The sequence below is a fragment of the Nesoenas mayeri genome (assembly GCF_963082525.1).
Source record: "Nesoenas mayeri genome assembly, chromosome: 1".
Taxonomy (NCBI): domain Eukaryota; kingdom Metazoa; phylum Chordata; class Aves; order Columbiformes; family Columbidae; genus Nesoenas; species Nesoenas mayeri.
In genome coordinates this window covers 95,180,758-95,198,238 of record NC_137541.1, presented here as the reverse complement: position 1 = coordinate 95,198,238, position 17,481 = coordinate 95,180,758, and the positions used below count along the sequence as shown (strand labels likewise).

Sequence of the window (17,481 nt, the reverse complement as noted above, 5' to 3'; positions counted from 1 at the left end):
CAAGATTGTTCTGTTGGTGAAACTAGAAGGCTTTTCATCCTGGAAAAAAAAAAAATATTACTGATTGAAGTAATCACAGCAACTCAATACATCTATCAAATATTTCTTTCCACTGGTAGTTCCTCTGACATTGTTTGATAAAACAGTTAAGGATCCTTGCACAAAGTTTGATGCTCCCTGGATGCTTCTCCTGCCTGGAAACAGTGTATCATTTTTTCATATGGAAACATATGAACATAATTTAAAGGGAAGTTTGTAATTTTTAAATTGTTTCTAGATGTAATCTTTTGTATCTTGCACATATTTGCATTGCAGTCAATGGGAGGTAATCTAGTATATAGTTGGGCCCTTGGAATGTTCAGTAATGTTTATGAGGATGTTGACTGTAACTAGAGGTTTTAGGTGAGCTATTAGAAGTATTACATCTAAGACTTGTAATGCAAACACTGAAATCATGGAGCTAGTGTTGTGTGATTTACTACCTTTGTCTTGTACAGCTGTACTCAGATTTGATTCTCTGCATTTGGTGAAAGAAGTTCCAATTTTTTTAACTGTTTGAGATTTCTAAATATATAAAATATTTTCAGCAAGAGTAACACTAATTTTGAAATATGTCAGTTTGATGTTGAATAAGAAAATGTTTTGTTTGAAACATTGACATTGAGGTTATTATTTTTTTTCATTATTTATTTACTCAAATTGTAATAATTCATGATTACTCTATGTACTGTATGTATATGTACACAGACATAGAAAATTTTCTCTTTTATTGATTAAAATATTTTTGGAAGAAAAATCCTATCCAGATCTAATCAATGTTAAAGGCCTTTGGATCTGGTCTGAAGGCTTTTCCTCACTCAGATTCATTACAATTTATTTTTGACACCACAAGTAGCATGTTTCTTATAGTTCAGCTGCAATGAAGAAGTGCCATCTCATGAACAACTCCTCCATGTAAATACAAAAATATGCATATTGCTAATCCTCTCAATATAAATACTACACATAAAACTGCGTATTTGGGTAAGCATTTTGCTTGGACACCTAATAATCTGTTTTTAAAAGCTCTCTGGTGCTCACCCATCTGTTCAATAATCTAGAATAACTTACTCTCTCTTTTCTTCCCAAAAACAAATTGCTTGGATATCACTATATTCACTGCAAGGTTTCTTTTAATACTAACCAGTAACACAGTGAAGGTGTTTCCCCTACTGTTCTGCAGATGTCATACTACCCCATAAAATGTGCATGCTTTAGTTTCTACAGAAACTGAAAACAAGTATCCACAAGTGTCTTTTCTTCAGTATGAATAACGGTGTTTTCCTCTCCCTTTCCTCAGGTGCCTATCCAAGACTCTCACTGAGCTTCAGGTTGAAAAGAAATATTGGATACTTTATTCTTCAAACCTACATGCCCTCCATACTGATTACCATTTTATCATGGGTGTCATTCTGGATCAATTACGATGCATCAGCAGCAAGAGTTGCCCTTGGTATGTGCTAAGAATGAGTGGGACATTAAAATGTCAGACTGAATGTTGCCTTCAGAGGTTGTTAAAGACTGCAACATGATGTCAGTGTTTTGATATTCCAAAATAATTTATGTCAAAATCATGTCATTCAGTATTGCCTCAAAAGTGATGACTTTTCCCCTGCATGCAAGAATGTAGCTACCACTAAATCTCTGGCATTAGCTGCTCATATGGGTCCCAGCCTTGTTCTCATCACAGTTAACGTTGTTGTCAGTAGCTTCGTTGAGGGGACGAGCTCCAGAATCATACTCCAAGGGCTTGAGCGTGGGCTTTTAGTCCAGCTTAGTGTGGGAAGACAAGCGTGGCTCCAAGGCTCCACGTGAGGTCCTGCGTGCTCTAACTGACAATGGCAGGAATAGACCTCGAGAACCATGTGCTAGTTAAGAGGGCAGGGGCATCTCAGTTATGGACCATGACATCCCATCTCACCCTCAGAATGCACAGTATGTCTAGTGCATTTTTATGACAAAGTGTTGTTTACCTCATGGCAGAAAAACATGGATTTAACACAGGTTGGTGATCCCAGACATTTTCAGACCAAAGTATCCTTTAGATAAGGGAAGATGGCTCTAAAATATCTCACAGGAGATATTTCATCAGTTATAAAGCATACTCAGGGATAGCTATAGAAAAGGAAGATTAAATGGATCCATAAATCCTTATGACTATTTCTACCTCTAATCTGAAATCCTGTCTTCAGCCCTGTGCTTCCCAATAGCTTCCTGCCCAAAACTTGTCACTAAACCTATGCTGTATAACTTCCTGCTATACTCTCTTCTCTTCTTAAAACAGGAACATATTCCATGGTTCCCTTATTTTTCTGATATCTAACACAGCGAACTAGAACTCCAACCCATGTCCATATGATTCCCCACCTCCCACATATCAAAGCAACTTGGACAGCTACACCTATACCTTTGTGCAATATCATATTACATCCTAGTATCTGAACTTAGATAACTGAAGATATTGTAGATTAACTGCATTTGCTATATAATAGTTCTACAGATCTTGTGGATTAGCTGTTGCACATGGGCATGACACAATCTGGCATTACCACTCAGCAGCTACCTAAGCAGTAGCTTCACGGGAAGTGGGACATAGAGTCCAAACAGCTCTGTTGTGTTCATAAATGAGCTACTGGATACCAAAAATCCATCCTGGAGACATTATGGCTAAGTGAGGGGAATATTTCAAACACATCAGTCAGCAGCTAGATTTTACATGCTGGCCAGGATTGCAGAGAACAGATGCTTAGAGAGAAGTTACCAGACTGAGTGGCATTCCATGCCCTTCTGTAGAGTGTTCACATGTTTTTTTCCTTGTTTAAGGAATAGGACTACCTCATGTGGCCTATTTCTGTGTAAAAGTTCATCAAGTACCATACTGTGATAACACTAATACTAAAACAAAAGTCAGAGTACATTCAAAGCAAGCTCAGGACCCCAAATGCTCTATGTCGCATTGATAGAAAGTCCTTTTGAGAGAATGAAAATCCATCTAGTAGGTTCTTCTGAGAAAACAATTAGTGCCTTGGTGGTTATGTCTGTGATGTTTGTATAATAAACTTCAGTACCATGGGTCTAATGCTACATTCCTTTGTATAGCCCCTTTATGACTCTGAAGCTGATATGAAATGGTGTCAAAGTTTAAAGGTAATAATAACACCTTTGGAAATACGTAACTGGCTCTGAAAAGGGAAGGGTAAGGTAAGGGCTGCTGGCCTCGCTGTTTCTTAGAGAAAGGACTCCTGTGCAATTCTTAGGGACACGGAGCTTTTACTCAGCCCCTGCAGGAGGCCTGTGTTCTCCACAAGAGCCTGATTCTAGTTCATTCCCTTCCTTGGTTTGTTCCTGTCCATGCTCCTTTACTGCACGTGTCATGTGTGCTCCAGCCTGCACTGAACCCAGTAGTTGCCTCGACAGAGAAACTCAGGCATGGAGCAAAGGGCAGCTCATTCCAGAGACTGTGTGCTTTGGACACTGCAGATAGAGGCTGATGCAGAGCTGATTTCAAGAGAAATTTTCAAAACCATCAATTCTGCTCAAAACTGAGTTTTCACTCGTTTGCCCTAGAAGTTCCTAAACACAGTCCTTAGAGTGAGGAGAAAAATAATCTCTAGAGTTCTCACTCTTGGTAAGGGCTGTAATCACAAGATTAACCTATTTTTCTACGACCAGTGAGTATCATCTGCTTCTCATCCAGCTGTACTTTAAAATAAATTATCGATCTTCAGAAGGGAATTTGCCTGCAGAGTGTCAGGATCTCCTAGGGGATCTATTTCCTTTTGGTTGGTGATAGCCACCTTTCTATTCAGTGTGGTTAATGTTCTGGATCACCAAGAGAGGCACCAAACTCTGCCTGTGTGGTGTTTCAGGACTTTTACCTCTGGAATCTAGATAGCAGCCTCGGAACAAGCACCAAAAATGTAGGCATTATACATCCCACTGGCCAGGCTTTTAAGTCTGTTGTTGACCTAGGCTGTGGTAAGCATCTATGGGATGCTAGTGAGATACCTCTGGTGTCTTAAAAGGAATTTATGGGATTTCTGATATGAGAATCACTTTGGTCCTAGGCAATTTTTGAATCCCTTATGGGAAGCAGCCGCAGGTAATTCTGCAAAGAAAGGAACTAATTCAAGCTCATGAAATCCCTTGGGCTGCAAATGTGATAGTGTTTGCTGCAGTCCTCCATCCTCCTCACCCGTATTCCTTGTGCTCACATGGAGTATTTCTAGAGACTTCGTCGAAGTTTCTTTAGGTAAAAATGATGTGTCAGTTATACTCATTTTATTGCAGAGCTGGGTGAGTTAAAGTCAATACAATTTTTAAATAAGCTTGTGCTGTTGTGTGTCTCCGCTGTATTTCGAACCGTGAAACATCTGACATCAACACACACTTGTTTCACTTGTTTAGAAGAAAAGCACTGAAAACCGCATGATGCTGACTTACTAAATATACAAAATATCTGTTACAGAACCTCATAGGCTACTACTACAGTTCCCTGGAGTGACACTGTTTACACTGTCAGCTTGATTTTGAGTTATATTGTCTTTATGCCTGTCTCTTCAGGTAAAAGAAGCTGTGCTTCATAATATGGCAGCAATGTTCTTTTTGTTCTGCCTGCATTTTAGTGACTACTAACAAACTGATGGTATAATTATGGAATCAGAGAAAACAGTAATGGAGAGGACCTATTAGAATGGCTTGCCTCCTTTACCAGTGTAGACTTATTCCACAAATCAGTGTTTTCAGCCACCTGTGACTTGCAATTCCCATTACATTTCCAGCAGAGATACAGACCCTGCAGTTTATTGTGAATTCAAGCAGACCAACAGTAAATTTGCTTTTCTTACCAGCTTTTCAAAGCAGTGCTTTGTGATGTATTTTCAGGTGCTATGTCCATTCTTCGGTAAATAAATGAGGGTTTGTCATACCTTATAGATTTTCTAGGCAGTTTATTAATGTCCAGTCGATCACTATAAAAATACGGCTTTCCCTCCTTCACTTTTTCTTTCCAGAAATGCACCTGTCTAGCTCTCACTGCTCATCTCACTTCTTGCTGTGTAAAAATTAGACTACTACTCTAAACTAGTCATCTCAAATCCTTCTTCTATATTGTTCTTTCCTGAAACAGGTGACTAAAATAGATAGGATACACTGCTCTAGAAATGTGCATGTCTCTCTCCTTCTACTGCAGAGGGCCCCTAGAGGACTAAATTCAACCAACTACTTAACTCTTAGAAATTTAAAACTACACGGGAAGAATCACTATCCATTTGAACACTCTGCCTTAATAAAGAATCATAGAATCGTTTTGGTTGGAGACCTTTAAGATCACGAAGTCCAACCATTGACCTAACACTGCCAAGTCTACCACTAAACCATGTCCTTAAGGACCTCATCTATGTGCACATGGTTTTATCTATCCAGACCTCTAATCAGTTTTATAACTTTTAAAAGACTTCTCTCCATTGTGTTTAGCAGCACCATGCTGGAAGAGCACACCTCTCAATGCTTGACAGACTATTTGCCTTCCTGTCGCAGATCAGTTTGGTCTTCATGGAGGAGATCCTCAGTACATCTGCACTGGCTTCTGTGAAACGACGTTAACTCATGGCAGTGGTGCCAGGCCCTGTTGTTAGCTGTTTCCCCTGACCATAAGAACAAAATACTGTTACAGAATAATGATGCATCGAGCTTTAACGCTGCTTGCATTTACAGTGATGTCACCTGAGAGACATCTTCCACAAATTTTTAAGCTTCTTCACATTGACAAGGCAAATTTGCCAAAAATGAAAACAAAATTGAAGCATGATCTACTTGGAGTTGTAAGATATGTGCTCTTTTTTTCTTTGTGTAGGAATTACAACTGTGCTGACTATGACAACAATCAACACTCATCTGCGAGAGACTTTGCCTAAAATTCCATATGTTAAAGCCATTGACATGTATCTTATGGGCTGCTTTGTATTTGTCTTCTTGGCCTTACTTGAATACGCCTTTGTCAATTACATTTTCTTCGGAAAAGGCCCTCAAAGACAGAAGAAACTTGCAGAAAAAACAGCAAAGGCAAACAACGATCGCTTGAAGTTTGAAGGCAACCGGGTAGGATTCTTTAATCTATATATAATCTCTTTTCTCTTTTATTACAAAAACTAACTGTATGATTTTTTTTTTTTTTTTTAAGTGTAAAAATATCACCAACCACATCTCTCTTTTGTGGACAAACTGGCATTTTTATGCTCGAGAACCTACATAGAAGAAAATATTTAGCCATACAAAAGTTGAAGTTAGTATCATCTGTATGACAAGTAACTGTAAGAAGAAGATAACAATAGGAGCTTGAAATTAAAGGCCCAGATCTACAAAATCATGTATTTGTCTAAATCAAATATAATTTAATTGCGATTTTCTTCAAGTACCTACATAAATGAATCCAGGATGAGAGCATGCTTTTTCTCACTTTGAGCAGACGCCTTTAGAATGGAAGAGAACAGATAAGGGATTAGTTCTGCCAGGCTAATTAATTGGCCAGCATAGCGGAACCACTGTGTGTGGCATCACCATGTGCTGCTTAAGACCGGCAGAAAATCGTGATTCCTAGAGAAACTTTCACATTGATATCTGAAACACAGTATTGGCATGGCCTGTGCTGATTACACAGTAGCCTATTTCCTTGCTTGGAGTATTACTTCATCAAATGAATACTCTTTTTTCCCTTTGCAAGAGAAATTCAATGTTTTCAACATTATGTGATGTTAGTAAGCCATGTCAGTTTGAATAGAACATCTTTTTTGGCTGAAATGCTCCCAGTGAGGCTTTTTCATTCAGTTTTGTTAAGTAAGGCTTTTTTTTTCTATCAGCTATAAATTAGAAAACCACTACCACTTCATTAAATACCAGGATCATAAAAGCAATTTCAAGGTGTATTTTTTGATCCTAATGATTTTGTCTGCTACGGTAAATGTAATATAGAACTACACCTTATTATTGACATTCATATCTGTGAAATAATTTTTGAACCAATAAACTCATTTTTGTCCACTACATTATGAAACCAAATTCTCATCACAGTTGGCAGCACTGCTTAGGGCTAAGCCAAAAACAAGAATGAATTCCCTTTCCTGGAAAAACAAATAGTTGTAAAAAAAGCAAGTGGGAATAGAAGAGTATCACAACTGAAAGTGATGCCGGTTTTAGCTGCAAGCAGGTAATGCAGATGTATGCATGAAGGTTCAGTTCTCCCAATGGAAACCTTCTGGTGAATCTCATCCATTTAAATGATTTACATAATTCAGTACAAGACTTGTTAATGAGCTCAATAGTACCACATGCCTGACTGTTCTTCTATCTTGAGATCAATTGGTCTGTATTGTCAAATGAAGCCTAAATACCTTAACTAATGAAAATGAGTGGTTTTCATACTCAGATCATGCTATTTTTATGTTCCAGACCTAATCATACCGTATATCAACCTTCTTTTTTTAAAATCACTTTTGATTTACAACCTATTCTTTTCTTTTTGGACCATCCTAAACATATATCATGGACTGTTCTGACTTTTATGCTGGTTTAATATCAAGCATGCATGAATGACTTTAGGGCACAAATTCAGCACACCAGAGCTGAAAGAAGAGAGTGTTACTTTGTCCCATGGAGTCCCATCTGTGGAAGGGAACTCTGTATGCTTTGTAGAAATGCATATTCTCATACTGACTGTGAATATTTGATGTTTGAATGGCACAGGATAAATAATGAGTTGTGGTACCATTCTGTGTAGAAAACGTTTTGTCTCCAGGCCTCAGCTGGTGAAGTCAAAACAGCTTTGTTGCAGTCACTGGATTCAGTGCCTTTGGAGAAGCAGTGCCAACATACAACAGAAAAAGACAGGGACGTTAAGTAGAGCTGATCAGAAATCATTCTTTGAAACAAAACATAGACAGAAAATGCAGATTCAGTGGATGTGGGATGTCAAATCTGACAAAAGGAAGTTCTTCTTTTAGAAGCACTGGCAAATGGAAAGTAGAGGGAGTTTCTTGGAGTAGGTAAGAGATCCCATTACTTCCAGGAGGAGTAGCTGAGGGAAAATCCATCTAGCAAATCTACTTTGGACAAAGTTTACCAGGGCTTCCAGATGCCACAGCCCTGAAGCACGAAAATGGTTTCCGTGGTTCTGGGTCATACCCACTGTGTACCACGCTGTACAGACATCCGTGGCTGTAGCAGGACAGGTGGTAATGCCAGAGTTTTTAACATATTTGCCATGGAAAACAGTACCTGAAAGCTCTGCAACCTTGGCTCTGACCTCTTCAGAGGCAGTAAAGAGGCATTCAATTGTAACTTCTCCTTTGGTGGTTCTTGAAGATCATTGAATTTGATGGAAATAATGGCTGCTTGGCATTTACTTGCTTCTTGCTTTGGAGCTGGGACTCAAGGCTGAATGTTCTGGGAGAGGCTCACAAACTGGAGGGCATACTGCACAGTAAGGAAGGCTCGGAGCCATGGATGGAGACTCCTTTGTGCCAGTTAAGTGAAATTATCGTTTTTCTCATTTTCATGAGTCTTCAAGCTTCCGTGGAGTGTGTTTCCCTTCAGAAAGAGAAGGTTTATAATCCTGGTAAATATTTGAAATCTCACATGATTTGAGGCTGAATAGCATTTTTAAAGAAAGAGAGAGTGCCTAAAAACAGGCAGCTGCCTTTGCAGCTATAGCTACTATTCGCTGACTGTCAAAATGTACACTGGACTGGAAAGAAGATTGAAAAGGGTTCAAATATACAACCGGGAAAAGGCTTTATTTTTAGTTTGTCTCTAAGACTACCATTTTGGATTGGTTTGTGCTGCTGTTTTGTTTTAGTAGTTGAATTTACTTATATATGAACCATGTGCATGAGCTCCCTGTCATTGATTTAGAGTAGTGGCCCAGGGGCACCAGAAAAAAAAAAAAAAAAAGAAAAAGAAGGAAAAAAAAAAAAATATATATATAGAAATTAGCCCATTTATTGTCCATATCAGATGCTGTAACTTGTGGATGTAGTGACAGAACAACACTGGGTTGTGTCAGGTCCAGCCTGAGTCGGTGCTCAGCCAGGAGGGGCTGCGGCGCTGTGGGGGTCATTTGTTTGTGTTAGGAGGCTGGGCTGGCAGAGCAGAGGCAGCACAACATACTACCTGGCACTCAGGCCCTGAGTTCTAGCATTGCTCTTATGATACCTGAGACTGGGAGTGCAGCTGAGGCAGTGTCTGTCCTCAGGCAAAGGGAACAAGAGGGAGATAAAGGAAGATGCCATGTTATTTCCACACCGGAGCGTTTTAGCCAATGGAAACCGATAGAACCATCATGGACACTGATGTTGTACTTAAATGTTTTACACATCAAATAATTGAGGTCTGGTGTGCAAGCTAGCAGGCTTGGTTATAAACATTCATCTTATAGGAGCAAGAGGGTTTTTCATGCTTTCCTAGTCTTATTTGATTGTAGGACATGAGAGATTTAATAACAAAAATGTTCTAGGGCACAAGATCTGCAGATGTGGGTATGTTTGTGTTTTATTTGATAATTGCTTTGCAAAGCAGCCACTGTCCTTGCTCAGTAACTCTGCTTACTAATGCATTTGCATTTGCGTTGTCCTGTGTCAGAGGTTACGGGTTTGAAAAGCCAAAACTGGCACAGCCGTCTCCATATCAATGCTGCTGCTGTGGACATGTCTCTCTGCAACACCAAGCTTTTAAGCATTTCTCTCTGAGCTATTCCTGACGCGCTGCCATCAAAACTTGCTGTGTTGGGAGGGCTTCACCAGCTGCTGCCGCTGAGCTGCCTGTTGGCTTCACTGCTCCCATTACGGCTTTTTGTCCAGCTCTGCCCATGTGATAAAGCCATCGAGCCCCATAGTTCCAGGCATTAGGGAAGGAAGAGCCCTTGTAGCATGCAAACGGCGCAGCCAGTGTCCTCACATTGCACAAATGATGAGGAAAAGCAGTGGGGAGAGGAAAACTCTGCCCTGTATTCTCTCGTGTAGCACTGCTGAAGGTGGCACAATGACTGAGGCGCATCTGACAGATCTGAATCTCTGGGAATGGTTTCAGAAGATTCAGAGCTGGCGATGAGATGAAACCTGAGCGAGCCTTTATGAATGACTCGTTTGTGGATCAGCAGCTGACTACAAAGAAAATTTCATGCATGGCCTTCCCTTCATTTGACTGCTTTTGCATCATATTTTATTTCAGAAAATGCACTATAAACAATATTCCTTGCTGAACTTTTCCAGCCTTTTCTCAGAAAACCACAGTTACTGGAGATGAATATAGGATGCTCTTCTTTTTCTTTTTTTTTCATGTAAACCAATTTTCTTACACATACCAGTTTTGGATTGAAAACTCTCTCTTGAAAACCTTGATACACTGTTTCATATATAAGGACAAGCTGTAGTATAAAGGAAGAATTGAATCTTGATTTTTCATAAAATATTTATTGTGCCTGTGGTATTAAAGTCCTCCATTTGTGGAAAAACTGTCAGACAAGAATAGGTAGCCTGTAAAAATGTTTTCCCTTGAAAACCGATCACCATTGCTATGGATCAATTCTATTTCTCCTGTTTGCATTGGCAGATTCAGGCTTCATTTGTTGCTCTCCATGCACTTTCAGTTTGGCAACATAAATTCTTTTAAATAAGGCTCAGATACAGCCTAATTTACAACTAAATCAGCAGGAGAGAGCTCTAAGGCAATCCTGTTCTCACTTGTTGTTCACTCTTGTGATAGAGGCTACTGGCATAATCAGCTGGTGAGCATGTGTTTTAGACATTGCTCCTTCTGGGCCAATCCACAGAGGTTATGATTTGTTACAGTCCCCTGCTAAAAATATTGCTTCTTAGTTCAAGCTGTGGCAATTTACATTTTCAGTTTAGTGGGTCCAAAAGTTCAGCCCCAGGGTATTAATCAGGAGGGTAACTGTCACAGAAACTTATTCAAGCTTCAAACCCCCGTGGCTGTCAGACATGTGGGAAGAGTTTCCTTTGAACAAAAACAATGCATAACCCTTTATAAAAAGGCCCTTCTCATCAGGCACTTCCTTCATGTTTGGTTGGTTGTGTTTTTTTAGCTCTGGAGATTCCTGGCCCAAACCCCCGCTGTCATCCGTGGCAGAGGCTCAGGCCACTTACATCTACTTAGCACTTTTAAAGAATTGTTAATTGTAGTAACTCTTCTCACAAGTGGGATTTTATTCTGAGAATGAATATCTTGGCTGCTGTGGCAGAATTATCACTCAGTTTAAACTGGGAAATATGAGAATAGCAAAGCTGCCAGTATTCTCCTGTGCATATTCATCTTTCCTGGATATTTTTTTCAGTGCTGTTTTGAACAGTGGGATATTTCTGAAACATGAGTGTGATGAGTAGGTGCCAAATTTTGAAAAATATCTGTCATGGGTGACAAGCACAGTTTGTGTGGGAAGAACTCTAGTCCTGTAGTGCTTATGATGGGGACATTCATTGTGCACTGGGAGCCTCATGCTTGTACTGATTTTGTTCTACAGGCCCTTTGCACAAGTATGAATGATGCAAATCCAGAGGCAGTAAGAATTGCATATGCAATCCATCGTACAGCCCAGAGATTGTAAGAATCCACAGACAATGTACAATACAGGGAAAGGGAGGACCATACTTTAATTTCCTTTTCTTTGTCCATTCAAATATACCAAGGTAATTGTCAAACTCTGCTCTTACTTGGTAGACAGGGATACTAAGATGCAACTTCCTAGGTTTTTTTATTCTTCATATTTTCTGGTTTTTTCAAGATTTTTCCATCTTCCCAGTTCCATTGGCTACCCTGGGCTCATCTACTAGGCTGATGTCTCATTTTTTTGTGCTCATTAATTAATATAAGTATATTATACTGATAGTGAGAGAAGTATCAATTTTTAGGTTCCAGAACACTCAACACTGTCATTTTTGTTATTCTTGTCATTTGAAATTAATTTTAAAATATCCAGGCTATGATGTGATCAATGGATTTTGCTTTAAGCACAGATAACACTTAGGACCTGATCATGTACTGTTCTACACGTTGCAAAGCCATTTATACATTAGGAAGATGAAAACTGCTAGCAGGTAGTTTATTACTTGTGAAACCATAGATGCTTGCACCAGGACAGATCAGGTGAGAATCAGATAGCTGGAGTCTAGGTTGCAGTTTCCACCAAAAATAATTTCCATTTTCTAATAACTTTAAAGAGAGATCTATTTTGTGGGATAATGTACTTGAATAGTAATTTTGTTGTAAAATAACACAAGACTGACTACAGAGACAGCTTTTCATGCTGTTGGTTAAGCCTGCTATTTGCATTTATATTGCTTCATATGATGGAAAGTGTTTACATGGTATTTAAAAATTTGGGATTGATGAACTCCAAAGCAAATCTATGGGATTTTAGCAAAATGGTGCCTCTTTTTGTGTAGTCGAGTGCAAGCCTTATGAGGAAAAAGAGATTTCATTGTGAAGTACTCCTTAAAATTTATGGAATATTAAACAGAGAACTAAATGAACCTGAAATAATTCAGACACTACCTAATAGTAAATCAAGCCTTATGGTAGTTTCCCAACTGTAGTAAAATATTTTCATATTGGCATTAAAGCTGAAGTTTTTCAAGAATCTTGATTGAATGAAGGTATTAAATAGCAGCTCTTGCCTTTCATGTCATTACAATACCTAACATCTAAATGAGCCAGTGTCTTGTTTGGAATTAAGTAGATTCAGGACTTTCCAGGTGTAAAAGGGCATTGAAGTTTCATAGCTACAACATACAATCGAAGTTGAGCCCATTGGTGATGTGATGTTCCTCCAAGAGCAAGGACCAGAGGTTCTTTGTGAGCCTTATCTTAATTCTCCCCTTCCTAGCTTCAGTTAGGTAAGTTATGGTCATTTTTGTGTGATGACAACAGGCTGCTACAGTCTTTAGGTTTTCTATTTGTACGGCAGTATGTATAGTTCAGAAATGGTGAACCTTGAAAAGTGAATGTTTTTCTGTGTATAAAACATCTCACAGCATTTCATGCTTCTCAGCCTCCAAACAGAGTTATGTGAGATTCAATCACTTCACCCTGATGCAGGAGCTGTAGTTGTTCAGAGGTGGGAGGGATGGGGTTTGATTAAAATTGATTCTGAAATAAGAGCATCAGTTTTGCATATTTGGATCCATGCTGATTCAGCAGGGAATTAATTATGCTTTGGTACTTAGCTTTGATGAGCTCACTGGGAAACACTCCATGGAAACAACCAGCCCCGGCTTCTGTTGGGGGCAAGATGGGAGCACCAGCAGTGGAGACCATAGCGGGGAAATGTGAATGAATGGCTTCAGGTGGAGCCATGGTCAGGCAGAAAGGAGACTGCGACAAGCACGGAGACAAAGGGTTGGCAGAGAAAGAAAAAAAGAGAAGTCCTTAGATTAAAGCAGAATGGTAAGGAGTGAGGGGAAATCAGCTGAATCCACAATGTCATCTCTCTGATTCGTAGCAAGGTTCAAAAGTAAAGCCTGGTGTTAACATTGTGGGGAGAATTTCCAGTGCACAAACAGTGACATTTTTGAGCCAGGTGATGAGATTATATTCGGAAACTCACAAGGAGCAAAACTAAAGTATTATCAAAGACATTGGTCTTGTTCGTCATGTGTGGCCATGACTATCTGTAATGGGTTCAGCTGCTTTGCTTAATCTATATCTGCACCAGGGGTAACATTTTCCCTGGAGCCTCCAAGCAACACTCATGTTCACTCAAAGAAGATTTTGCCTTACCTGTATATTCAGGCAAAGATGAGTCAACTTGCAAATGGCACCCTGACATTTTTGGTTTGCTTCTTTATTCATTGAGAGAGCTTGTGTACATTTGTCAAAGTAATTTAAATAATTGCTTAAATCATTCAAAAGTCATGCTTATGTGCACATACATACTTTTTAACATGTTGCATGCATTAATTATTCATACTTAACAACATCACCTTAAGATTGCCACAAAGCATTAGCATATACTGCTTTAATGTTGTTGAGAGCTTAGGTGGTTTATCCAAAACCTCTGAAGGAATCAATACAATTTGCGGGAATAGGTCTCAAGAGTATCTGTGGACCAGAAGCCTGATTTCAGTTTCCACAGACCTCTTCATCTCTCCATCTGCTCCTTCCTTGTATTTGACATGCAAGTCTGTTCCTCTGTTAACAAAGAGGTACATTTCAAAAGTATATTTCCAAATATGTTTCATTTGACATTTTGAGAAAATATATGCTGTCATGCAGCTTCATAACACATAATGGTATCTTCAGACAAAGCATTTACACAAATATTGCAACTTTCCTGACTGCCTTTCTAGTTTGATTTATAGATGCATTGACAAGCAGTGAAAAGTGGCAGCATCATTGGCAGAAGCCACGATAGAGTGGCATGTAGGGCTGGCAGATAAGCTGAAGAAGGCTATACAGTGCAATGAAACAACTGGAATCAAAATAATTCTTTGGGCAGGAGAAGCCTGAATACTTAAGGTGTACCCTGTAGAATAGAAGCTTTCAGCCAACACCTCACTTAAAAAAGTCCAGGCTTGGTGTAGAAGGACAAAATACCCATGGATGGGCTGAAGTCTGTGTATATATATATATATAGGTGACAGAGAGACTCAGGAGAGATCAGGAAGCCCTCAGGGAAAGACCATCTGATACTGTAGTGGTGGAAGGAAAGAAGGAAAGGGAGTAGAGACCTGCAAGGGGAAGACAGTGCTGTCAGGATGGACCCTGGCAAAATGGTCTCTGCTGAGGCATTTTTAGTAAGCTGAAGGACATTTCTCAAAGCCTAGTTGGAGATGGGAAATGAGATGACATGTGACACTGTGGAGGCCTGGGTGGAAGATTTAGTTTTAAGCTTCATAAAGAAAATGCAGATTGTGGAGATATTTTATATAATGCTTTTATAAATCCTGGTCATAATTTGCACACTTTGGGGGGTGGGGAAGGGGGTGTGGAAAAAAAAAAAAAGAAGAGTGAAAACTGAATCAGTTCTTTTCAGAGACCACCATAGGTAGTGATGATATCCATGGCTGCATTTTACAGCTGTGTGTGTTCCCTGCTTACAGATACTGCTCAGCAGCATGAACTCTTTCTACAAAATTCAAACTCATACTTTTGTACCCAATGGGTTCCTGCCATGGGGAAAATAATTTATTCTTAATCACAACTGAGGAATCTCCACCCCGTTATTTTGGGATGTTTATTTTTATTTATAAGCACTCATCAGCATAATGTGCTGTTGCCTACAACAGCAGGATTTGTTGGCTACCTTAGGGTTTTTTTTTTTCTACCTGTCTATATGTCATTCATAGCATTTTATATTATTTTTCCATTTGCAAGAAGCTTGGCAAAGTATTGCTGATATGCTATCATAATTGTTTTCATTAAGGAAAGATGAGCTGTAGCATCAGTAATTGACGAAAGAAATATCTTTTTTACAGAATTTTAACAAGATTGAAAAAAGCTAAATGCATATGGACAGACACATAGCTACGCATGCTTTTAATGCATCACATGAAGCTTGCAAAGGACATGGTATCAGATGACTGTACAAACTTCAAAAGGCCATTACAGTAGTGTGTTTTCTCAACCACTTTTAAACAGATGCTTCTAGGATAGAAGAATAATTCAAGATATTCAACTGCTGCACAGTTAACACAGCTAGATTGTGTGGCACGTTAGAAAAATGTCTTAATTACAGGATGAACTGTGTATGAATAAATTGTATATGTAAAACTGGAAATTATCCTGTATGCCATGATTCACTTTCTATTTCTGACATGGGGAACGGAGTTCACTTGAACAGAGTCACACATGCATTAACTGGCTTAAAATACCCAGTACAGAGCGCTTATTTTACATTCAGGTGTTATTTTCCTTTCCCAAAATCTGGCACAAAACATGGAGCTGATCCCTGCATCAGCTGTCTTCTCTTCCTGTCCTCCAGCATGCAGGGCACAGGGCACAAGGTGATGTGCTGCCCCACCACTGAAGTGACCAAATACTGACATAGACAGCATTATTTGGGGCTGCCTGTCAGTACCACTCATGGGAACTGGAAGTTTCTCTGGACTGAAGGAGCTGTACCCAACTCTGTGCTGCTCCTCCTCTGTCAGTACTCATGGGGTCTAGAGAGTCTGGACCAGAATTTAAGGATTCCAAGTGATCATAACCTTCCACTTATGTACTGAAAATGACATTGCATTGCCCACCTGTGTTCGACACTGTGCTAAACACTGTGCTCAGCACCTCTTGGATATGGAGGTAGAAGAATGCCACCTGTTTCCCCAGTTCAACAGTTTTCTTCCTTTTCTAAGTTCATTGCTTTTTAAGATCACTTACCCAAGTGGAAAAGCCCCACAGTGAAGCATTGCCATGATTGCAAAACTGTGCAAATTATTTTGGAAGGAGTTCAAGAGATAAGTTGTGTGTAAGCTCTGTGATTCCCAAATGCAAAGAATTCATCAAGTCAGAACTATACTGACCCGAGGTGTGGAGATTTCACTCAACTATATAATCCTTTAAAATGTGACTGGTTTAGAGAGAGAGAGAGAGAAATTACTGATTTTGCCAAATACAGTTCTGTAATGAATGTTGGTAGCACTGTGAATGTATTTAAGCACTTGCCTAATTTAAGCAGCTGAGTGTTGCCATTTTTTTCTGAGATTATCACATGCTTAAAATGAATACATGCTTTCTTAAAATATGTACGAGTTCAGGCATTTAAATACACCCACATTCAGCTGATAGATGTCAAGTCTTTTGAAACAATTTATATTTCTATTTTTGCCCTCTAGGTGGACACCCATGGAAACATTCTGCTAACATCGCTTGAAATTCACAACGAAGTGGCAAGCAACGAGGTCACCACCAGTGTTACGGATGCCAGAAATTCAACAATATCCTTTGACAACTCAGGAATCCAGTACAGAAAACAAAGCTCACATCGTGAAAGCCTTGGAAGGCGTTCGTCAGAAAGAACAGGCTCCCACAGCAAGAGGGGCCATTTACGAAGAAGATCTTCGCAGCTGAAAATAAAAATCCCTGATCTAACAGATGTGAATGCCATTGACAGATGGTCAAGAATGGTGTTTCCATTCACATTTTCTCTTTTCAACTTAATTTACTGGCTCTACTATGTTAACTGAGTGACTGAACTTTTTTAAAGGACTTCAATTATAATAAGTGAAGTAATTCTTGCCTGCAGAGTTTATATATATTTATATATAAAATATATATATATATGAACTTTTACTATGTAGACCATACTTATGTATGTGTGAATACATATAGCAAAGCGTTGTGTGCATGTAAAAGCACACTCTGCAAAGCAGAAGTATATGTATGCACACACACATGTACACATTCATTCTGAGGTTATGGACACTTTAACATAGAATG

General features: G+C 39.2%; 1 protein-coding gene across 2 annotated transcripts in view; it reads left to right on the top strand.

Annotated features, from left to right (window-relative positions):
* Positions 1 to 17,228, top strand: part of GABRB3 (gamma-aminobutyric acid type A receptor subunit beta3) — a gene marked incomplete at both ends in the record, with an annotated part of 196,096 nt that extends 178,868 nt beyond the window's left edge. For both annotated transcript variants that reach the window (XM_080363485.1, XM_080363486.1), the window contains 3 exons: positions 1,340 to 1,492; positions 5,894 to 6,138; positions 16,878 to 17,228. In XM_080363485.1, the coding sequence (XP_080219611.1) occupies positions 1,340 to 1,492; positions 5,894 to 6,138; positions 16,878 to 17,228 (749 nt within the window). The remainder of the gene's footprint in view (positions 1 to 1,339; positions 1,493 to 5,893; positions 6,139 to 16,877) is intronic.
* Between the last annotated feature and the right edge of the window lie 253 nt (positions 17,229 to 17,481).